The 24,153-nt window shown below is 50.0% G+C and overlaps 1 protein-coding gene across 4 annotated transcripts in view; it reads left to right on the forward strand.

Moving 5' to 3' along the window:
* Positions 1-24,153, forward strand: part of EPN2 (epsin 2) — an 88,867-nt gene that overhangs the window by 57,629 nt on the left and 7,085 nt on the right. For 2 of the 4 annotated variants that reach the window (XM_036278379.1, XM_036278377.1), the window contains 4 exons: positions 6,381-6,493; positions 7,752-7,844; positions 8,804-8,978; positions 23,419-23,589. In XM_036278379.1, the coding sequence (XP_036134272.1) occupies positions 6,381-6,493; positions 7,752-7,844; positions 8,804-8,978; positions 23,419-23,589 (552 nt within the window). Of the gene's footprint in view, positions 1-6,380; positions 6,494-7,751; positions 7,845-8,800; positions 8,979-23,418; positions 23,590-24,153 lie in introns of all 4 variants that reach the window. The other 2 variants (XM_036278376.1, XM_036278378.1) reach the window with 1 other exon arrangement.

Consider the following 24,153-nt stretch of genomic DNA (forward strand, 5'->3'; position numbering starts at 1 on the left):
TTCAGGGGCCTCTGGAACAGCTGTGGCTCTTCCATCTGACCCTTTGTGCACCCTCTCCTATATCAGTCTCAGAGCCCACCCCCCATGAGCGAAGCTCCCACCTGCTGTATGCCTGGCCTCCTCACTGCCACCCCCTCGACCCAGGCTGCTTCTCTGTCTCGTATCAGAAAGACTTCCCCTGACCTCCAAACACACAGAACAAGCACTCCTCTGTCCTCGAACGCCCTCTCCCTGCTGTATTGATGTGTGTGCTGTCCCTCCTTACTAAAATGCACTCGGGAGAGCAGCGCCTTGCCTCAGGCCTGCAGGGGTCTTGGCCCTGGTGTGTGTGAGTATAAAGGACTGAGGTCTCAGAGCCCCACTAGGGTGCTAGGAGCAAGCATGAGATTTGGCTTTGAGTTCTCCCACCAGCTATAAGTGAGTCATTTAACCTCTTTGGGTCCTAGGTACCTCCTCTGAAGAGGATTGATAATAAAGAGCAAGATCTTCAGGGTCAGACTTTCTCTCGCTAGCTAGGTGACCTTAGGCAAGTCACCTCACCTCAATCCCTCAGATATGGTCTGTAAGTTAGGGGGCAATACCCTATCCTGGACTGAGGGTTCATTGAGATGCTAGCAAGTATTGTACATGTATTGTATGGGCCAGGCGCTGAACTAAGTGCTTTTCACATATTAACTGTTTTAATCCTCCCAGCCTCCCTAGGAGGCAGGTACTATGTCTCCATTCTGCAGATGAGAAATCTGAGGCACAGAATTACCTGCCTAGGCCAAGGTCACATGTTGAGAAGTGGCAGAGCCCAGATCTGAGCCCAGGTGTTGGGACTTGCCCTCCACACTGGCTGCCTCTCTTAAGCTAAAACACTCCGCCTAGGTCAGGCCAAGGCAAGACACACACACACACACACACACACACACACACACACACGGCAGCACACACACGTGGTTCCCTGCAGGTACATGCCAGAAAGACGCACCCACACATCCACACATGGCATATGCATTGAAGAGCTCTTCTGGGTGGAATCACAAGAAAATGTCAACAGCTGTTTCCCCTGGGGAGAGGAATGGCTCTCACTTCCTTTTATGCTGAAGTATTTAGAAAGAAGTTACGGGCATCATCCGTCAATACGTCAATGTGGTCTCTTTCTGAAAAGGAAGTGACAACCATTACCACACCTGACAAATCATTCATGCCAGTGTCCTCTAATACCTAGTACACAGTTGTGCCAGTTGTCCTGAAAGAGTCTTCCAGCTGATCTGTGTGAACCTAGACCACCCAGGACCACATGTTGCATCTGGTTGTCCTGTCCCTTTACTCTTACTGCAGCGAATTCCCTCTTTCTTGTGACCCTGATATGCAGGAGACCTGGCCAGTTGTCCTTCAGTGTCCCTCGGTCCAGGATTGTTCAGGAGCTGCCTTGTGTGGTGTTTGGCTTGATCCTTGCCCTGTACTTCTGTGAACTGGGAAACAGATCCAGAGTTTGGATTGTAATCAAGTTCGAGGTGTTGCCAAGACCATCATGGGTGGTGGGCTGTTGCCATGTGACAGGCAGGGGTCATCTGTAGCCCCAGGTGCTTATAGTTTGTCCCTCTGTTGTGAAGTCAGACACCCTCCCGCCCACGCTGCCCACAGCCTGAGAGTGATCTGGGTGATGGTAGTTTGCTATACTTCTCATCCCGTGCCCTTTTGGCTTTCCACCATGGATTTATATCTTTTCCTCTTTTCATTTTACCTGGGGTAATCTGAGCTTATTTTCTCATAATTTGCCTCATTAAACCAAAAGCGGTCTTTCCTCCCTGGAAAGGTAAAGTGAGGGCCTGGAGGTTCTCCCGTGGGGAGTGGATTTAGAAGCCTCAGCTCAGGCCCCACTGTGGGTGGGAGTGTACTCAGTAGCCAAGGGCACTGACTCAGGAAATGGCCTGTACAACCACAGGAAGATGTTGCCATGGTGAGGAAGACTCAGTAAGCACTTCACTGCAGTGTGGTAATGAGGAAGGAACTTAGCTGGACTGGACAACTGGTCACTGGAGTCAGAAGCTGGCCTTGAGCTCAGTGTGAGTTCCCAGCCCCTCCCTCAAAGGACCACAGTGGAGAAAGAAGAGGGTGGAGACCATGGCCTGGTTGGAGCCACAGTCCTGTCCCCATGAAGGCCTGAGCTACAACAGGCTACCCATTTATGGTTTCTACTCTTTGAGATAGAAAATGGGAGTGCTCAAAAGAGCTTTGGTCCCCGGGTGGTCTGGTGGTCATGGGATGAAGCAGAGAACAGTAACCTGGGGCAAGGCATGTCCTCTGGGGAGAGCCAGCTGTGTCTGAATCATACCTGACCTACCCGCCCCATTGGTCTCCATTCACAAACGAGGAAGGAGGAGGCCCAGAGAGGTCAGGCTGTGTGCATGTGGTCTCACTGCTAGTGCGTGGTGGTGACCGTCCCTGTCAGCTGACATGCACAGGGTTATGAGTGGTGGCAGCAGTGCTTGAACCCAGGTGTTTTCTCGGGCCCCTGAGGCCTGGCGACCTTACATTCTTCCTGAGATGTCATATGTGCCTGTGTGTCCATCTTCAGCTGGGGACACATGGACATGAGGCCCTCAGCCTGCATGAGGCCCACATACCTGAGAACTTTACCAGAAGTCATGCTGTCACCTCAAAGAGCCATTTGACAGTAAAGTCACGTCCCATGGTGTCTGTTCCCGTTAATCAGCATATGTGGTTGTAGAAGCTGTTTAAGTGCCTTCTAGGAAAATAGCAAAACTTAGCCGATGAGAAGAAGCAACTTCCTGTTTTTCTGTTACCTTGACTGCTTTGCTTTCTTTTTTCAAAATTACTCCAACTTGACCAGCTGAGGCATCTTTGTTAGGAAATCTTTCAGTCTTTGTTCTGGGGGCATGTTTGGGCAATGCGGACCTTCCCGCAGCACGGGGTCCAGGCATCATCAGGCTTGGACCTGGCAGTCTCTGGAGCAGGAGTAGAGTGAGTGTGGGGATCCTTGTCTTCTGCACCTGGGGGTCTCCTCTTCGCCTGTGTTTGAGGGAAATGTTGGGCTTTTACAGGCTGTTCAACCTCTCCCCTCAAGCTTTCTCAGGCACCGTAGCAGACCGGAAAGCATAAAAGCGAGGCCGACCTGTGTTTATCATTCTTGGCCAGAGCACATGAAGGCTTTGAGCTCTTCTCAGTGGGATCTTAGCAGTAGAAGAAGGGCGATGGGGAACCTGATGCTCCTGTAGTGATTGGCTTACACGCTGACAATTTCTGTTCTCTCCCCAGAGCGGGCTGGGTATGTAAGCACCCAGCTGACCCAAGAGTGGGCAGTCTCTCAGGCACTTGCTTTCTCCACGAGTCCCTGTGAGTTGTGCAGCTTCAGACCCTCAGAATAGGGCCAGGGCCATCCTCAAGTGGTCAGAAGGGTCCATTCAGGCCCATCTCACAGCCACGTCTGTGTTCACTGTCATGTGCATGGGTACAAGAGGCCTTTTGTGGGGCCGAGATGCTGTCACTAATGCAAGAACATCTCTGCTGGCGCCTCCCTCACAGCTGAGACCTCTGTGCGGCTCAGCTGATATGCAGGGCTGGTGGCTGTGAATTCCGCATCTGCGGAACTGAGAGCTTATACCTCCGTTTATAAAACCACAGCCTTTAGGGGAATACCCTTTGTCTTTAATTTCCACATTGATGTGGTAAGCCATTTCCGTGTGTGCCGGCTATGCATGACTGACAGCATCGCTCATGGTAGAGACAAACATGCACGTCTGCACTTGAGGCCAGCCTGGCCTTGCAGATGTGCTGAAAGGCTCAGAGGACAAGGGAGGCCTCATTTCTCCAGGTCACTGTTCAGAGCCCTGTCCCATTCATCCCTGGGCTGTTTGAGCCGGGCCTGTGGGAGTGCTGCCAAGTGGAAGCTGTCCCTGCCAAGGTGCGGGTCCGTGTTCAGAGCACTTTCCGGGGTGTGGGGTGGGATACGAGGTCTTCTTTTCTCACTCCTCTCCATTCGGTAGTAAATGAAGGATGTCAGATGTGCTGTGTGTGTGACAAACTGAGTGCTTTGTGAAGCAAGCCTCAGTGGCTCTTTCTCAGGGAGGAGGCTGGGAAAGGGCAGTCTGGGTGGTTGATGACGTGGACAGAAGGGCCACATTCAGTTGAGGAGAGTCCTCCAGACTGTCTCCCAGAATCGCCTCCCAGGACTGTTCCCCACAAGTGTCCCCCAGAGCATCTGGCTCCCTTTGCTTCCACCAATTGGGTGGTGACGTCTTTGCTTCTAGAGCACAAGAAAGCCCTAACCTAAGTACTGATGGACATGAATGCTGTTTGGAAATGAACCAAAAAATATGTATTTTTGTTTTGGTATATTATTAAGAAATCAAATTATTAAGGTGGATTTGAGGACAAATTGATACCATCTAGCTTTATTTATAAATATCATGGTGCACTAGGCTGGGGTTTGACTTGATTTTATTTAGAAGAATATGTATTTTTTTTATAGCAGCAGACATGAGACAATTGGTTGCTGGCTTTCTTTAAAAAGTATTTTGAGCCCGACCGGTGTGGCTCAGTGGCTTGAGCGTCATCCCATGGACTGAGAGGTCCCGGTTCAATTCCCGGTCAGGGCACATGCCTAAGTTGTGGGCTTGATCCGCGGTTGGGGGCGTGCAGGAGGCAGCTTGATCAATGTACCTCTCTCACATCGATGTTTCTGTCTTTCCCTTCCTCTCTAAAAAATCAGTAAAATAAAATATTTTTTAAAATTGGGTGCTGGTTCTTTGCTTGATAATAAGTCATAGCAAACACATTGTGCTTCACACCACTGGCTTGTTCTGAGTGAAACCTTGCTGCCGTGTGCTTTATGTGTTTTTCTTAATTGTGTGACAAAGCAAGGCCATCCCAGTCCCCTGGCCTGCACTGCCCTCGCCCTTTCCGGAGCCCCTTGCGGCCTCACCGGGTTCTGTGGATCACTGCCACGGCCTTGACTGTCTCTAGCCCTCCTCTCCCGTTTCATCACTGCAGCTAGTACCAGCCATCTGGAACCTCATTTGTCAGGGAGCCTTCCCCACCTTTTACTTTCTCCCAGAGGCAGATCCTAAGAAGCAAGTTAAGATTGGAAATTTAGAATTTAGGCAGAAGTAGGATTTGGGTGAGTCCTGTTGATTGGGTTTTAGAATGGACATAATGACAGAAGGAGGAAGCAAACTAATACACACTTAAAGCATTTTCAAACAATCACCCATCATCCATGAAGTTGAATTCCCCAGCTGTCTGCTCGTCATCCATTTGTACATGCGTGCATCTATCCATCCAGTCAGTTGGTATCTATTTGCCAGCTGCTCTGGAAAACCTTGTGAGTGGGTGTGATAGTGAGAACACAGCCCTGGGCCTTCCCCAAGTAGTGTACCTTCTGACATGACCTACCAAAGTGCAGAAAGGGGGTGAGCACTGTGAGAGAGAGGAGAGTGCCGACCCGCCCCAGAGGGGAGGGGAGTCCTGGAGGACCTGGAGTGGGGAAGCTCTGAGCACTGAGGAGGAGGTGAGTGGGCTGAGGGACAGCATGCACAGAGGCCCAGAGGGAGGACAGAGGACAGAACCGATATGACAGTGGTTCCAAACTCTTTCAGATGGCAGACCTTCCTGTGAGAATTTCAGACAAGCTGTGGACCCTCGCCTGGGGTGAGAGCAGAGATGGGCACACACTTAGGCACCTGCTCCCAAAGCTGTATATCTAATTTCCGGAGGCTCAGCCTGACTTAGAGCGTGACTGTGTGATCACTCCTTTCCTTAGGGTCTGTCGCGTCAGCTCGGAACTCCTCTCATCCCTTCAGTAAGAGCTGTCTTTCTGGAAGCTGCTTACAAGAGTTTAAACTAGCATATGCTTCTTTTTTGTTTGTTTTTTTCAAGTCAATGTACAGTTATACTTAAAAGAACAAGTTTTCAGGATTATTGCAGAAATGTTTGGCTTTCATTTTCCATGGTCTTTACAGCCATGAGATACAAAGTATGATTCTTAAATGCTAGGGGAGCCTTGAGTGGCTCTTGGTCCATCGAGGCTCTGCACTTGTTGGACTGATGTTCTTTGATCCAGCTTTTCAAGAGCCACCCTCTCGGTCTTTTAGAAAATGAGTTTCTCTCCTCGAAGCAGAGCAGCTCTGCAGTGAAGGCTGAGGGTCGAATCTTCGGAAGGCCTGACCACTGGGCATGTGCCTGGAGGCATCTGGTCTCGGTTGGCGCCATGTGGCAGTTGTGAAACCACACTTGACGTTACTTGATTTAAACGTTGAAATATCCGCATATTGTTGGACTATTGCCAGACCTTGTGGGTGTGAGATGGGAATGGGCGGTGATTTGACCGGGTAACTACTGAGCATGAACCTGTCCTTTGCCTCTCCCTACAGCCACTTCCCCTCGGGTGTCCTCCGAGCTGGAGCAGGCCCGGCCCCAGACGAGCGGAGAAGAAGAACTGCAGCTACAGCTGGCGCTTGCCATGAGCAGAGAAGTGGCTGAGCAGGTTGTGCCCAGGCCTGTGTGGAGCACAGGGAGGACAGACACCTGTCCTGCCCTCCACGCTTTGCATGTGCTTCCGAGATATGACTTGTGTTGCCACCAATGTATTCTGTCACCTACTGCCCCCAGTCAGGGAGGGGGTCCTACGCAAAGTTATGTTTAGGAAAGGTTTTCAGGGAAGACATCGCCAAGGGACAAACCACTCAAAGGTGCTTCCCAGAAACACTTTTGCAGACATGGCCAAGCCTCATGGGCTTGCTCTGAACGAGCTGAGTGTCCACAGCCTCCTCGACACATGGTGTGTGGGCTCACAGTCGGGCTTAGCCCTGAGAAGTTTGGTAAGACGAACCAACAGCGTCTGAACACTGGAAAAAAAAAAGGGGGGCGGGGGAGGCTAGAAGGAAATGCTCCAGGAAATATGAGTGCTTATATTTGGATGATGGAAGTATGTGTAGTTTTAATTTTTTTCAGTTCCCATTTTTCGTTAATAAACACACATTTCTTTAAAATGGTGAAGGAAGGAAAGAAAGGATTGAAATGACCTTTCAAAGCTGTCAGCCCTTCAGTTGCATTTATCAGGTCTGTCTGCACTGACCTCTGGTTGAAAGGATAGGAGGAGTCAGGTGCAGCGAGCGGGGGCGTGGGGGGACCTTCTCACTTCGAAGTGGTGTATAGGGACAAGTCAGCTACCACAGGGAGATGGACATACAGGTGATCTGCTGGGCTCATTCTAGTTAATAACATGTCTATGATTTATTAGGCTTATAATAAAATATAATGAATTTGTTTACGTTTAATCATTATGTAAAAGCTGGGATGGCTCAGTCATTTGCATATGGTGACTATAATGAATCATTTTTGTTAGAAAGCGTAGAAAATGTGCAGTAATTTCTGGAAGTATGCAGAGTATTCCTTCTGGGTTGCCAGATTTTTTAATTTTAAAAGGAGACATATTACTTTCATAATTAGAATTATAAAGACATTTTAACTTTAAGAAAAAGACATTTTAGAATAAGTATTCCCTTTCCCCAGTGTGCGGTGCCTGTGCCCAGTCTCCCTGGGACCCGGACAAGGGGGACTCCGCACGAGGTGTGTGGGGTGAGCAGGAGTTACAAGATCACTGTCCTGCAAGGTGTTTCCAGACCCTCTTTCCAAATAACACATGACACAGTCTTGCATTTCCTGGCTCTGGCCCTGTTGCTTTGTTCTTCGAGTGATGTCACTGCAGTGGCCACCAGCTTCAAGTCCACTGTCCTCTACAGGAAGAGCGCCTCAGGCGGGGTGACGACCTCAGACTACAGATGGCCCTGGAAGAAAGCCGGAGAGACACTGCTCAAGTTCCAAAAAAGAAAGAGGTGAGTGCTTTGCTAGAAGATGAGTGTGTTGAGACTGTCCCACAGTTGTTGCTGAAGGGCTCCCCACCCACTGCAGTGCGCACGTGACCCGTGGAGCTCTCCCACACACCAGTTTGTCCATTCAGCAAATAATCCTGAGGCCTGTGCTGAGCAAGAGTGAGGTGAGGACGGAATTGAAAACACACCCACCTAGGCTGTTACTGGCCTCCTGAGACCACCTGAGAGAAATGGGCAAGGGGCCTAATTGCCTAGGTTCCCATGCCCCCTGCTGAGCTGTACCTCAGTTCCTTCCCTGTGAAATGCAGGTAGTAGAGCCCACCTCATACAGTTACAGTGGCTGTTAGTTACGTCACGGAAGCTAAATGTCAGGTGCTTTGGAACGATTTCCTGGTGCAGGGTCAGCCCTCACTATTGTGCTCTTCCTTGCTGCCATCATTTCTGTGCCAGACTTCCTGCTTCGGACCTCGACGTGCCCAGGACATGGCTTTGCTCCTGGCAAACTCATCATGCACTCAGGCCTAGGGGCTCCGGTGGCCTCCCATATTCCAGTGCCCAAGGTGCCCTGGCTACAGCCTTGGGAGCAGGAGAGTTGGGCAGTGCCCAGGAGCAAGGGCCCTGGATGGTGGCTGGCAGCGGAGGGAACAAGGCAGGCATGCATTCTGGAAGGAGGAGGAAGCCTGGAGCAAAACTGGTGTCATGCAGAAAAGCCTTAGGACTGTTGGAAAACGGGCAGGTCATTTGGTACATAGTAAATAGCTCAGTGTGGCTATGGTGATGTTGAGGGGCAAAGAGGTACAGACTGGGCAGGCGATGGGGCTGCTCCATTTCCAAGGTCTTCTTGGCTCCTCTCAGAGGGCCTCTGCTCTAGTAAGAAGCATGGGCAATACTTATGGCAACACGTGGACATTTGTTGTTACTGTGGCAAAGTCACACCTATCCTCTTCTCTTTGTCTCAGAAGCCCGGCTCCTACCCACAGCAGACCACTCTGTTGGATCTAATGGACGCCCTCCCCAGCTCAGGCCCTGCTGCCCAGAAAGCAGAGCCCTGGGGCCCACCAGCCTCAGCTAACCAGACCAACCCCTGGGGTGGGCCAGCAGCCCCAGCCAGCACTTCGAACCCCTGGCCATCATTTGGTAAAGATCCCCTTGTTTATCTCTCGTGCGTGCTTGTTGGATGGGTGAGGGGCAGCAGGGTGGAGCTTCTTGCTCTCTGTCACCTGGCAGAGGTGGGAGTGAATCTGGTCGATGGTGGTGGGTGTTCAGGCTTTTGCAGTCCCCGACTGGAATGTCTACCAGGCTGCTGCTCCCTGCCTGAGGGCTGGGGCACAGCATTCTCCTTTCATCCTGTTTCGAATGGTGGTCTGCTTTGGTGGAGGGAAAGCTGACTTTCTCTCTGCTCTCCAGCCGCAGAATTGCACCCAGCACCCAGGCTAAGAAACTGTAATACACAGCATGAAACATGTAAATTAGCTTGCTGTAAGTAGCTGGAAATTATGATGTACTCAACATGACTGCTAATGAAAAGGGGATACATTTGCTGTAATTTCTTCTTATTTAATGCAATAGTAAATCAGTTTACTAGGCTAGGATGAACACTTTTACGTTCTGTTTAATGCCAAATGTAAGAGGATTTTGAATAATGAGTGTAGCATGATTGGTGTAATCTGGATGGAAATCTTGGGCACATGGGATTCCGGATTGCTGGGTACAGGGCTTGACCTGCAAGCTTCATGATGGCTTCCCACCCAGCCTGCACCCTGGGAAGTCTAGCAAGTACCACCTCACCCTCTGGGTGCCCTGAGCATGGATGATCTGTGGGTTTTCTGTCTAGGAACTTTGAATTGTATATTTTGTGGCCTGTATCTTTGGGGTCTATGTTTCCCCAGCTAGAACCATCTTTTTGTATATAGTTGGGTTCCCTAGATGTTTGCCAAAATGTAGCAAATGCCAGGCTCTGTCCTGCCTCGCAGGGACCCAGACACAAACAGGGAGTAGTCCTGCCCTCGAGGATCTAGGCAGGTGTAGGCACCACGGGAACTGCAGTACAGCAGCAGTGTGTTTGGGCCAGGCTTTGGTGGAAGTTCTATGAGAGCATCCTGGGGCAGGGCTTAGCTCAGGAGGCGGGGTTTATATCAGGAGTTGGGGCGGGGGGGGGGGGGGAGAGTGAGGCAGGCATCTTGAAGGAACCTTCAGGGGAGAGCAGGAGTGGCCAGGCCAGGAAGAGGCAAGAGCATTCCCATCAGAGGCTTGGCTGTGAGAGGTATGAGAGCATGCAGTGGTGCACTTGGGACAGGGACAGGGACCTTCCTGAAGTAAATTGGGTAGCAAAGGATTGGGGTGGGAGTTGGGAGGGTGGGGGCTGGAAAGTGGGAATGGGTGGATTTCTGGTTACTCAGGGCCTGGCAGTCTTGCCAAGTGCTTGGATGTGTCCAGAAGACAGTGTTGGCCCCAGGTGTCCTTGGGTGATGTTTTTGCCATCAGGGACCTAGACAGAGCCCCAGCTTCCTTTGGCAGGAGCCCTCCGGCCACAGATCTCGCTCACTGAAGGCCAGCACCAAGGCTTGTGGGAGCTTAGTGTGCATGGTCCATTGCCTGTGTGCTGTGCCCCAGGGAGCTTGTGGTGTAAAGTCTTTCTGAGCACCCAGGACAGTAAAGGCAGGTCTGCTGGAAGTTCCCACTTGGCACTGCCTCTGGGGACAGCAAGCCCTTTCAGACAGTGGCTTTGATTTTATTTTTAAGTCTGAAAAACAGTTCTTCCATAAAGAGATGGCCACCCTAAGTTATGGATAAGGATGTTCTTCAGGAAAGACTATCAACCCTTTTCAAAATTGTAGTTGATCATTATACTAATGGCTAGTTTTCCCTGGGAGGAGCCTGGTGAGAATAAGAAGATGGAGTTCTGCTGAGTAAGCAGGTAGATTCTGAGGAGGGGCTTTAGGGCCAGAGTGATAGGAGGGATACAAGCTTCCCCTTCGACCCGTGTTTGCTTTTTGTGTTACCTGGTTGGGAAAGGTGAAATAAAGATTTTATAAATGAACCCGTTTGCCCAGCCCTTCCTTTGGCTGGTGGCAGGGACGTGACCCTCCCCGGGAGCTGGGCGTCTCCCGTTGGTGGGGCAGGACCACCTCCAGCAGCCAGGGTGCTCACGCACCGGCAGGCAGCATAGGCCCGGCTCTGGCCAGAGGCCGGGTGCAGTTGGTGAAAGGCAGCTGGTGCCACCCACATGGGTTTGCTCTTCCAATTTATTTTTAACCAAGATAAAATGCATGTAACATAAAATTCACTGTTTTAACCATTCACAATATGGTGCAGTCGTCAGTATTCATTCCAGGGTGTTTCTGTCACTCTGTTCCCATTCAACAGTCTTTCCCGCTGCACCTCCCCCGCCTTGGCTCTCGGTGTGCTTTCTGTCTCTGGGTTTGCCTCTTCTGGACACTTCATGTATGTAATGGGAGCCCACTACATGTGGCCTATGTGACTGGTTTCTTTCACTTAGCATGTTTTCAGAGTTCATCCACATACTAGCATGTGTCCCTACTGCATTCCTTCCAATGACTGACTGATACAGCATTTTATTGATAACACATTTTTTTAACCATTTAGCAGTTGGTGGGTATTTGGGTTACTTCGACTTTGGGGCTATTATGAATCCAATTTTTTAAAGAAAAGGTTGAAACCTTTATTTTTGACATCTATTAATTTTTAAATGTTGACAATGATTTTTAAAAATTAAGAAAATGTTTGTGGACTGCCCCTTGTCCTTCACCACTTCCCACCCAGGATCCTCTGTCTGGTTTTGATGCATTTGGCATTTCTACCCCTTACTTGGGGAGGAAACAGACCACCCAAGCCTAGAGAAGCTGTTCATGTTCTGGGGTCACACAGCAGGTTAGGGGCAGGCTCAGAGCTTGTGACCCTCAGTGCTGGAAGCTCTCCTCTGTCCCAGACAGCCCTGAGGCCTTCTGCTGTGCAGGTCCTGAGAAAGCCATCTCAGACCCCGGCGCTGAGAGAGCCGGTGGTACGCTGTCAGCTCACCTGCTTCTTGTTTTTTCTGGGTACTTCTGTCTTTATGTGGTCAGGGTCATACTGAATATACTTTGTGTGTGTGCGTGTCTATAGGTAGATACATATAGAGAGAGATTTGCATTTGTAATATATAATGAGCATTTCCAGGCATCATTAGACGCTCTAAACGATGTGACTCCAGTGGGCTAGAACAGGCCTGGACCACCATTACGCAGCAGCCCGCTGTGCACAAGGTGGTTTCGCACGTTCAGTACTCTGCCTTCAGCAGTGCTGAGGTCGTGGTCTGAGGCCAGCTCCCGGTTTCACCAGAGCACGGAACAGTCCCCATGCTTTCATCTTCCAAGACGCAGCTCCAGAGCACGGTGCGGGGTCAGGGTTACCGATCAGTCTCAGAAAAGTCTGCTAGGTGCCAGACTTCTCAGGGCCACCCCACTGCCCTGAACACCTTCATGCATTAGAAAGGTTAGAGGGCCCTCTTCATAGATTGGTAGTTGCACCCTCTGTGTGAGAGAAACAGTATTTTGAAAGCCACTGTTTGTAGCCAGCCCTGCCATGACCATTTCTTTCCAAGCGGCACTGAGGGCAGCCTAGCCAAATAGCCTTGAGAGGAAATGGTAGGGGCTGAGAGGAGCGAAGTGGGAGCCTGCCAGGTCAGCGGGGCACTTCCTCCGCTGTCCACACACACAAAGAGCCCACCTGGTATGAGGAGGGCTCACAGCCTGCTGATTCAGAGACCTTGGCTGGCTCAGGCCCTCCTCTCTTCCCACCCTCCCACTGCCTGGGCCAGGGCAGAGGTCCTCTTCCGCTCTAGGGGCAGCAGGTGGTGCTGCTGGTTTCTTAGTGACTCCCGAGATGGCTTAGTTCTGTGACTTCCTCCCTGTGCACATGAATATTAATGTGTGAGGCTAGGGATGAACCAGGCTGGCCAGTGAGAGGTGATGGCCGCGTGCTCCCTATGAATGGGCCCTCAGAGAAGAAGGCCGGAAGCTGCTTGATCTTTCTGCCCTTGGTTTCATCCTCCTTTCCTCTCATTCATTGGAGCTTTCAACAAGCATTTATTTATTGGGTGTTTGGCATGGGCTGGGTCCTCCCGAGGACATGGAGGGCAGAGCACAGAGGAGCCTCGAAGTGAATCTACTGTGCATTCATGGAGCAGGACAGAGTGCTGTCAGTAGGCATTCATGGGGTGCTATGCCCCGCCCTCTGCTGCCCACTTTCCCACAGGCTAGTTTATGCCCCTGTGGGAAGGTGAAGGAGACATTCTCTGTGCCCAGGTTAGGTTTGAAGATAGTGTGGTGCTGCGGTATGTGGCCTCCTGCACCCCTGAAGGCATGTGGTGGAACAGGAAGTCAGCACGGTGTCCTGGACGCGTGTAGGTCCCACTACCAAAAGCAGGGTGCAAACATGACAGAGCTACCGAGGCTGAGTAGTATCCATGGTCATCTGGCTGATGTGAGATCCACAGGGTTTGAACTGAGCTTGCCTTTCATTTCACACCCAGAGCTCTCTGAGCTGTGACCAGCTGTGTCCTTGTACTGGTGGTTCAGGAGCAGGGCTTCTTTTCAGACCAGAGCTTGTGGGTGGCAACATCGTGCATCATGTAGGATGCTGATTTTTTTTTTTTTTTAATCCTCACCGGAGGACATCTTTCCATTGTTTGTTCAGAGTGGGAGGGGGAGAGAGAGAGAGAGAAACATCAACATGAAAGAGACACATCAAATGGCTGCCACTCGCACGACCAACCAGGGCCGGGAACAAACTGCAACCGAGGTACATGCCCTTAGCGGGAACCAACCCTGGGTCTCTCTGGCCACAGGCCGACGCTCTAACCGCTGAGCAAAACCGGTCAGGGCAGGATGCTGATTTTTAAAGTTCTTGGCCACACTGTTGTTTTTGTTGTTTTAGCAGATTCTAAAGGGGAGCAGGGCCCATGGGAAAGAGGCACTCAACGGTTCTGGAGTGGCGCTGCACACGGGGGGAGCCTTGCCTGTGAGCCTGGAATGATGGGCTCAGCGTAATGCCAGCTCATGGAGAAAGCAGTTTCACAGCTCCACGTGTCAGAGTATGCAGACAGCAAGAGCCCTCCCAGAAGTGTCGCAATACTTTGTTTTAACTCTTAGATCCTCATGGCCCAAGAGTAGGTCTGGATGGTGAAGCAAGTCTCTTTTATTTTTGCACTTGTAAATTTGAGCAGCTGCTCAGGAGCTTGAGTGTATGAGGTCAGGAGGACAAGTCCCAAGGCCCAGGGCTAGTGGGTGGTGAAGGAGAGTTCCAAGTCTTGTCTGTGCTTGGGGGACAGTCTGGAGTCCCACAGATGCCTGATTTTTACTTTATATTGTATCCTGTTGTCTGCCTAGCAAACTCTTCTTTATTCTTGAAAACATGGTTCAGATGTTCCTGCTCAGGGAACATGGTCATTCTTTCCTCAGGACCACTTCACCCTGTCCCTTGGTCACTGGCTGCTGTGACTGCCATGCTGGGTGAAGTTGCTCATGTCTGTGTTTTATCTCTCAGAGGAAGGGTCTAGGCCTAGGCCTGCTGAAGCTCTCCAGATGTTGCTCAGAAAGAGTGAAGAGACTCCAAGAATCACCTGTCTGTGGGAGGCAGGGCTGGGCCCCACTAGATGTCTATCCATTCAGGCCTGTGTGTCAAGTTGGGCCACAAATGCCCAGGCCCCCCAGACTCTGTGGAGGTGGAGGTGGGAGGGGGCAGCATTAGTATTTTACTAAAATCCCCCAGGGACAGCCCCAGTTGAGAAGTACCGGTCTGGTGCCCTCTTGAGTTGCATGGTGAGTGAAGTCTCACTAAATTTAAGGTTATCTGAGAGCTTCCTGTGCAGACTGTCAGAGTTTAGGAGCAGCTCTTACCTCTGTGTTTGCAGCACCTGACTCAGACCTGCACCTGGAACCTGTAGTGGTGGTGGCCGAGCTCCAGTGCTCAGAGATGCCTCACTGCGGAGGCTAGAGAAACTGCAGCCCTGGGGTCTGTGGTTTTCTTCCTTTGATTCCCGTCAGTTCCCAGTTAGTTATTGAGCTCCTTCTGTGTGTCAGCGAGCTCTGGGGAGCAGCGTGGACCAACAGACCCAGCCCTCTGCTCCCATGGAACTCACGCTTTAGCTGGGGAAACAGGCAGATTCTCACATGAGCAAGGGCAGGGGGTGAATAGCCTTGGAGGGGCTCTGGGCTGGATTTAGAGTAGGTGACTATGTGATAGACAGGATGATGTGAAGGCTGCAGGGTGGGAACCCTACCCTCCCAGCACGCACCACTACACACGCACACGCGCACACACACATACATGTGTACATTCACATGTGTGCGCATATATGCACACTTGTGTGCACACAGAGACCCACCTGCATACATGCCCATACACAGGCTCACAAAACAGACATACACACAGACACACACGTGTGTGGAGTATGCTGGGGATGCAGTCTGGTTAGGATGCTGTGCTGTAAACAGTTTCAGTAGAGACAGGTAGCTCTGCCTTCAGTCCAGCTAGATCCAGTGCTCAGAGATTATCACCAAGACTTGGACCTCTGCACTGCCCTGCCCTGTGGGTCCTTCTTCTCCGCCCTCCAGCCTCAGAAGCTTGAGGTCCTGCTGTCTTGGGTACCCACCCACCTCATGTTCCCAGTTCATAGCCCAGGGTATAGGGAGGATTTCTCTGTAACTCCTGTACTATTCTGGGATTTGAGGGTGAGAGTTTGGACTGGGAACTTTTTCTTTTTAATCCTCACCCGAGGACATTTTTTGATATTTTGTTCAGATAGAGTGGGAGGGAGAGAGGGAGGGAGGGAGGGAGGTGGAGAGGGAGGGAGGTGGAGAGAGAGAGAGAGAGAGAGAGAGAGAGAGAGAGACATTGACATGAAAGCGACACATGGACTGGTTGCCACCCACACAACCCAACCAGGGCCGGGGACAAACTGCAACTGAGGTACATGCCCTTAGCGGGAACCAAACCCAGGTCTCTCCAGACCGCAGGCCGATGCTCTAACCACTGAGCAAACCGGCCAGGGCTGGACTGGGAACTTTTCAGATTGACTTTAGTTGGTGAAAATTCTCCCTGTTGCCAGAGCAGGGTCAGTCCCCCTCAGACTGGGACTAGGATGGGTGAGGGAATGATGCTCCTGAGGAAAATCGGTGTGTCCTTCAGGATAGGGGGTATGGATGCTGGAGAGAACCAGAGAGTGTCTCCTGGTGAAGGCAAGGAGGAGGAAAGGACAGTTAGCTCTCTGTCTGCAAGAGTGAAGGTTGCCAGTGTGGTTGGGGCTTCAGGGAAAGAATATACGACTCCAGTCCTCGTCCTCCAGACAGACGAGCTCAGGGATGTGAGCCATGACCAGGGTCCTTGTGATGCGAGCTTGTTCAGCTTTTATGGCTACTGGTGAGCTGGTGGAGGGTGAGGAAGGTGTATTAATCCTGGTTCCACAGGGAGCCGGAAGCAACCTGGCCCCAGGTCCCAGGTCTTCCTGGGTCCTCTCCATGGCATCGCGGGGGCTCTGAAGACGCTCTCCAGCTCTTGTGACTTGCAGTCAGCTCTCCCGGGTGCACTTCCACCGCTTCACTCCCCACCAGTTGCGACGGGGAACCGAGGCCCTGTGAGGTGCTGTGTTGGGGCAGAGCAAGGGCCTGTCCTCACTGTGTGATTCCAGCTGGAACCAGATTCCGTGTCCTGATGTGTCCTTTGTACATGCAGCAGAAGCAGGCCTGGAGAGAGCGGTGTCAATCACAGGGAGGTGGTTCTGCTTGAGATACTGGAAAGACCAGGAGTGACTGGTTGGAGGGGCTTCTGGAGGCCTCTGAGGGGCTGTGGGTTTGGGGCAGCAGCAGGAGAAGCCCTAAGTTCACACAGGAGTTGACAGGCCAGGGGTAAATGACAGGCATGCGTGTCCCGGCGATGGTGGGAATGAAGCTTGCAAGTCTGCCCTGGCATATTTCTAGCTCACAAATAGTTGCTGTAGTTGCCATGGCAAGCTGGGAAGTAGTGAAAGCAGCACTCTCCTTTACTGAGCTGCTCCCAGCATGCAGTCAGCTGACCCTACCAAAGTTCAGAGACCGTGGCTAGTATAGGCCTGAGGGGCCCACTCTAAAGCCAGTCAGCACTTCAGAGGTTAGAAGTGATGAAGTCAGCATGGTGAAACAATTCAGCAGAGGCTCGTCTTTCCGAAAGCAAAGGAGTCTTCTACTTACACATCCATCCCCGTGCACGGCTGCTGTGGCTGTTAGGAGGGTACGTGTGGGACTGGAGCCAAGGAGATGAGTCCCTAGAGGCTTAGGGGAGCATTCCCTGGTCTTCTGTGAGACTTCCTGGTGGAGGGGGAGGGGTTGCTCTCGTCCCAAAGGAGTTGTAGTGCAGAGGAAACCCGAGGCAGGGGAGTGGTCGGTGCTGTATGGTTCGTGCGCTGAAAGAACGCCGAATGCAGGAATCAGGGACGGCGAGAAAAGAAGGGAAAAGATGGAGGGACTTGGAGGCCAGAGGCAGCAGGGATGGATGTGCCCTCTGTGTGTTTGAGGACCAGGAGGGAAGGCAGTGTGGCGGGGGAAGTGTGGAGCCAGAGTGAAGAATCCGAGAATCGAGAATTCTCAGATCTGGAAGCCTGGTGAATCAGAAGCGGAAAATAAAAGAAATCCCCACCTACACACACCATCAGAAAACCAAAGACAGAGAACATCTCAAGTAAACCCACAGGGAGCAGATGGCCCATCACAAGGGAAGGGCAGTCAGACCGACAGCCGACTTCCCAACGGTGGCGGCAGGTGCAGGGGAGGGGGACCGTCACGGCGCTGGTGTGCTGAGAGGGCGCTCTGTCCACATGGAGTTCAGTCCCCGCCAGGTCACCTCTATTCCCAGAATGCTGGGGACATGAAGACAGTTTAAGTTCTGAAATGAAAATAAAATTGCCACCCTCCAGAATTGTACATTCAGTGAGGACATTCAGCAGTGAAGGGGGAGTCACCCACCCAGGTAACAGGACAAGGCGAGCCTGCCGGCAGCACCCCTGCCCTCCAGGAGAACTGTGGGCGCTATTCAGGCTGATGGGCTGGCAGCCAGAGCGAGGCTCGGGTCCTCAGGACGGGGGGAAACATCAGAAACAGTACATAGTGCAGGAGGGAGAGTATTTTTACTTTATTATAAAGAACTTTTAATCCTCACCCAAGGACATGCTCAGAGAGAAGAAGATAGAGAGAGAAACATCCATTGGCTGCCTCCTATATGCCCCTACCAGGGATCGAGCCCGCAGTCCAGGCGTGTGCTGACTGGGAATGGAACCAGCAGCCTTTTGGTACATGGGACACCACCCAACCAACTGAGCTCCGCCTGCCGGGTGTGGGAGAATATTCTTAAAGTAATAAGAATATAAGGAAACATGAGCAGTATGATTCTTGACCTGTGAACTTGTTGTTCCCAGACTTGGAGACTACACCTTCTTTTCAGTTACTTACAGAACACTGACATGTGATCATATGCTAGGCAAAGTGCTAGCCTCCACAAATGTCAGGTAATTGGGATCACATAGGATATAGTTTCTGACCACAATGCATTCAAGTTAAAAGTAACAAAAAGATAACTAGAGAAACTTCATACCCTTGACATTTTAAAAACACTTCTAAATTTTTGAGTCAGAGAAGAAAATATGAAAATCAGAAATATTGAGAACCAAATAATAATGTAAATATTTTCATATTCGAATTTGTGGGGTGACTGAAGCAATAGTACGAGGGAAATTGACAGCTTAAAGTGTTTACATTGGTCAAGAAGAAAAGCACAAGATGAATGAGGTAGCATTAGGTTTAGAATAGTATTACACCCAGATAAGTAGAAGGAATAAAATAAAGACAAGAACAGAAATGAATTAGAAGACAAGCTAATATCCACAACAACAGAAGTTGGTAATTGAAAAAAGTAATAAAATAGACAAATCTTTGGCAAGATTGATTTTAAAAACAGAGGAAGGCACAGTGTTAGTAATGAAACAGAACATAACTGCAGATACTGCCAAGGTTCAAACTAGAAGAGAGGTTATCTGATCAGCTCCGCTTTCAAATCTGAAAATTTAGACAAAATGGGTATTAAAAAGACAACTTAGCAAAGCTGACTGGAGAACAATAGACGACCTATAAATACAGATAATCCTATAATCATTAAAGAAATTGAATCAGTTACTTAAAAATTTCACTTACCCCTCAAAACTACAGATCCAAAGGGCTTTACTAACAAGTTCTAACATCATTCAAGAAACAATTCCACTTTTACACAAACTCCTTCAGAGAATAGGAAAGTAGGGAGTATTCCTACTCATTTGATGAGGCAAGCATAACCTTAACACCACCACCAGACAAAAGACATGAGAACAGGCTTATCACTTATGACTATAGATGCAAAAACCCTAAGCAAAGAAACAATAGCAAAACCAAAAGAAGAAAAATAAAAAATGATATAGTACATTGTGAAAACTTGATTTTCAAGGACCAGTCATTAGAAAATGTATTAATATACCATTTTAACAGACCCAAAGAGAAAAATCATGTGATCATCTTTTTCTTTTCTTTTTTTTTTTTTTTTTTTTTTATCCTTACCCAAGGACATTTTTGCATTTATCGTCAGATAGAGCTGGAAGGAAAGAGGGAGGAAGAGAGAGAGAAACATCGATGTGAGAGAGACACATCGACTGGTTGCCACCCACACAACCTCAACCAGGGCCGGGGACAAACTGCAACCAAGGTATGTGCCCTTAGTGGGAACCGAACCCAGGACTCTCTGGTCCGCGGGCCGACGCTCTAACCGCTGAGCCAAACCGGCCATGGCATGTGATCATCTTTACAGAGTCAGAAACAGGATGATAAAATTCGTCAGCTAGCCCTGGCTGATGTGGCTCAGGTGGCTGAGTGTGCTATCTGTGCACCAAAAGGTCAGGGTGTGTATGGGAGGCAACTGATTCATGTTTCTCTCTCCCTTGTCCTTCCTCTCTAAAATCAATTTTTAAAATAAAAATTATTTTTTAAAAATTAGACTATTCATTGTAAAAGTTTTAGCAAACTTGGAATAATTGGGAACTTGCATAACCTGGAAAAAGGGCTTCTAAAAGGAAAAAAAAGCTGCTATTGAAATTGGTACCCTTTTTTTTATTACTGATTTTAGAGAGGGACAGAAGGGAGAGAGAGAAACACTCATGTGAGAGAGAAACATCTGTCGGTTGCCTCCCATAATCACCTTGACTGGGGATTGAATCTGCAACGTTTTGGTGTATGAAACAATGCTCTCATTAATCGAGCCGCCCGGCCAGGGCCTGATAGTACCATCTAATAGCAAAATGTTGGAAGTTGACCCTGTAAGACCAAGACAAGGACACTTGTCTGCCTTTCAGCCTTAAGTGGGACTGGTGGTCTCCACAATCAGCGAGACCAGAAAGTGAAAGAAAAAGTATAAGGACTAGAGAGCAAGTCATATGATTGTGTACATAGAGTATCAAAAAATTTCTACAGACAAGTCTTTTAGAATTAAGAGTTATGCCCCGCCAGTGTGGCTCAGTGGTTGAGCATCGACCCACGCACCAGGAGGTCGCCGGTTTGATTCCTGGTCAGGGCACATGCCCAGGTTGTGGGCCTGATCCCCAATAGAGGGCGTTTAGGAGGCAGCCAGTAGATGTTATGTCTCATCGATGTTTCTGTCTCTCTCTCCCTCTCCCTTCCTCTCTCTCTAAAAACCAATAACAAAAAATATTTAAAAAAAAAAAAAAGAGTTATTAGTGCTGGTGTGGCTCAGGATTGAGCTTCGTCCCATGGACTGACAGGTCCCGGTTCGATTCCTGGTAGGGGTACATGTCTAGGTTTTGAGCTCAATCCCCAGTAGAGGGTGTGCAGGAGGCAGCCGATCAATGTTTTTCTCTCACATCAATGTTTCTTTCTCTCTCTCTCTCTGTAAAAAACAATCAGTAAAAAATATATAATTTTTAAAAGTTATTAGAATTATAAAAATAAATAATTAGAATGAATTTCAATGTTAGAGTTAGAGTAAGTAACAAGATTTCTGGATTTAAAAATCAGTGTACAAAATTAAATCATTTTCTCCATAACAAATAGAAAATGATATTTTAAAAATATACCAGTCCCTAGAAATCAATTTTACAAAAGTTGTGTAAATCCCTTATGGGAATAAAGGATACATTTAAAAAGATTAAGTTTTACTGAAAGATTAAAGAAGACTTAAGTAAATGGGGAGAGACTCTGTGACTTTAGTTTGGAAGTCTTGCTTGTCATAATGGTAACAGTTTCCCTCAAATTGATCTGAGATTCAATGAAATTCTGATAAAAATTCCAAAAAGGTCTTAATTTTTTTTTAACCTGAAAAGACTATTTAAAAATACATATGGAAGAGTAAAGTCCAGGAATAGCCAAGATACTCCTGAAGAATAAGACCAGAGTTGGGATTTGCTGTACCAGGTATCAAGATTCATTATCATAATACTATCTGTGAGGATGATCCAGAACCTACAGGGATGGAGACAGAATGGGTCAGTGGAACAACAGAGAGCCCAGTAACGAGCCCATGAAGATAACTTCTGATAGAGGAGGCACTATGTAAGGGCATTAACCATATAAGAAAACAGGAGATAATCCTATTTATGCCACATACAGAAATCAATTACTAATGAATCAAATATGAAAACATGAAAGGCAAACTGTAAACCTCTCAAACATTTCTATAGACGAATGGCTTTGAGGCCCCCATGTAGGGAACGATTTTCTAAATGTCCGGAAAAGCACATATTACAAATGAAAATACTGATAGGTTTTACTACATTCAAGTTGTAAACTTACCTGTTCATGGAAAGATACCTTAAGGAGAGTGAAGATGAAGATATTTGCAACACAAGGAAAAGAATCAGTATTTTTTTTTTATTTTTTATTTTTTTTAATCCTCATCCGAGGACATTTTTCCATTTTTTGTACAGACAGAGTAGGAGGGAGAGAGAGGAAGAGAGAGAGAGGGAAACATCGATGTGAAAGGGACACATCGAGTGGCTGCCACCCGCACGACCAACCAGGGCCGGGGACAAACCGCAACCGAGGTACATGCCCCCAGCGGGAACCGAACCCGGGTCTCTCCGGACCGCAGGCGGACGCTCTAACCGCCGAGCCAAACCGGCCAGGGCAAGAATCAGTATTAAGAACGTGGAAAGAACACTATTAAGTGAGCAATGAAAAGAGAATCCTGAAGGAAGGTGACACTGGCTGGGACAGTCCTGGGAGAGAAGAGTCACACTGGGCCTGCAGAGAAGGGGCCAGATTCACAGCTCTATTAGGAACAAGGAGAGGCCAATCACTCCAAATAAACCACAAGAAAAGAACATTTCACACTACCAGCTGGCAGACTTGGAAAAGGGAGATGGCCCTGAGTGTTCGTGGGATTATAAATGTGACTCCTGGAGCACGGGACTTCGCCCACGGCCCGTGGGAGTGTAAGCAGCCTGACCCCACAGAGACCACTCGGCATCACTCAGCGCAGAGGGAGCGCACGTGTGAGTGTTCCTGGGCCGGAGCAGGAACAAAGCAGCACGGACACCGCGTGGCCCAGCTGCCTGCTTCCATGCACTGAAACAGCGACAGAACATCCGCTGCTCCTCAACACACGTGACTCCCACATCAGATGGCATGAGCACAGCCCGACACACGAGAATGGATACAGTATGTTTTCATTTGTGTGAAGTTCAGAAAATAGGCACAGCTAACCCCTGTACTGAACCAGAAGGAAAAGAGAGAAGGGCTAACAAAATCCATGATGATGGGGGTGAAGGTGCCTTTGAGGCACCCTGAAGAGCAGCAGTGGTTTTAAACATTCCCTGGGATGCTCCGCTGAGGAAAGGAGATACGTGTGTGTGTGTGTGTGTACAAGCACACATGTACACATGTCTACACTACGTGTACCCAACAGGAGACAGACACAGGGTTGACCCCTTATGTTAGTTCGCTCAAGTGTTTTCTATTTTATCCTTAGGAAAAAAAAACCCTAGTGGTGGGTGATCCACTAAATTGGTTTGTCACTCGCAGTTTGAAGATGTTTCATTGCTGAAGCCGGGAGGTCAGCAGCGTCTCTATGTTAGTATTCCTGTGCTGCACTGGTCTGCGCCAGTCACCCTCCTTTCAAACGCAGAAACCACTCGAAGCAGGTTGTGGAAGGACACTGTCGGGGAGGAGCCTGTAGACTCTGGGAGGTGGGCGTCAATTTAGCCCAGGGAGCCCTTTGCGAGACCGGGGGTGGCCAGGACTTTGGAAAGGTTCTCAGCTGTTCCCTTCCCAGGGGGTGTCCTAGCTGGGCCTTGCCCGGCAGGCTCCCCGGTGGAAGGCCCCAATGCTGGCAGCCCTGGGCTTCAGCTGTTCAGCTTTGCTGGTGTGGGACAGCACCGTTCGGGTGTCTGCCTCTCTTGACAAGGGGCACAGATCCTAGTGTGGCCCACATGGCCCACAGTGCCCTTGCTCTTCTCGCCCCAGCTGCCCAGAACTTTCTAAGGGCACCTCTGAGCCCCTCCCCCACCTCCCCACAGGTGCCAAGCCCGCTTCCTCTGCCGACCCCTGGGGAGTTGCCCCCGGAGCCAGCACACACTCGGTCTCCACGAGCGCAGATTCCTGGGCAGCCCCACAGCAGCCTGCCCCCAGTGCCGAGAAAACCGCTGGCGCCTGGGCCGCAGCCTCTGCCGCCCAGCCCACGCCCTCTGGTGAGATGTCATTCCTCTGCCCTGGAGCCCCTGGGCCCTGCCACTTCCCCTCCTGGCTCCTTGGCCTGGGGCCTCGCAGTTTGCTGCACTTGCTAACCTCCTCCCACAGCCTTTGTCCCCCGTCCTCTGACCACACGCTCAGTCAGTGGTGTGAGCGCATGGGCTCTGGGCACCCATGCCTCCTCCAGGGAGAGCCACCCCAGGGCCCTGCAGACTGTCCTCCAGACTCTCCTCCCGTCACTTCCTACAGGCCCTGCCCCAGCTCCCAGACCCAGCTCAGGTGTGTCTCCACCACCACGAGCCCCTCCTTCAGTTTCAGGCGGGGATGCTGGGAGAATTGGCCTGCAGGCACCCCACTCTATGCACCCGGCCAAGGTCCCTGGCCTGGCTCCCCTCCGTCCAGCTGCAGCCCACTAGGTAACCCTGAGCCCGAGCTGCCCTCTTGCTGTCAGCGTTCTCCCCCAAAGGTGGGATAAACATCGACCTGCCCGTCCGAGGCCTGCCCCCCACGGTTGTGGGCTGGGAAGCGGGACATGGAGTTGTGATGTGGCCTCTTGTGTCATC

Source organism: Molossus molossus, unplaced genomic scaffold (assembly GCF_014108415.1).
Source record: "Molossus molossus isolate mMolMol1 unplaced genomic scaffold, mMolMol1.p scaffold_m16_p_27, whole genome shotgun sequence".
NCBI lineage: Eukaryota > Metazoa > Chordata > Mammalia > Chiroptera > Molossidae > Molossus > Molossus molossus.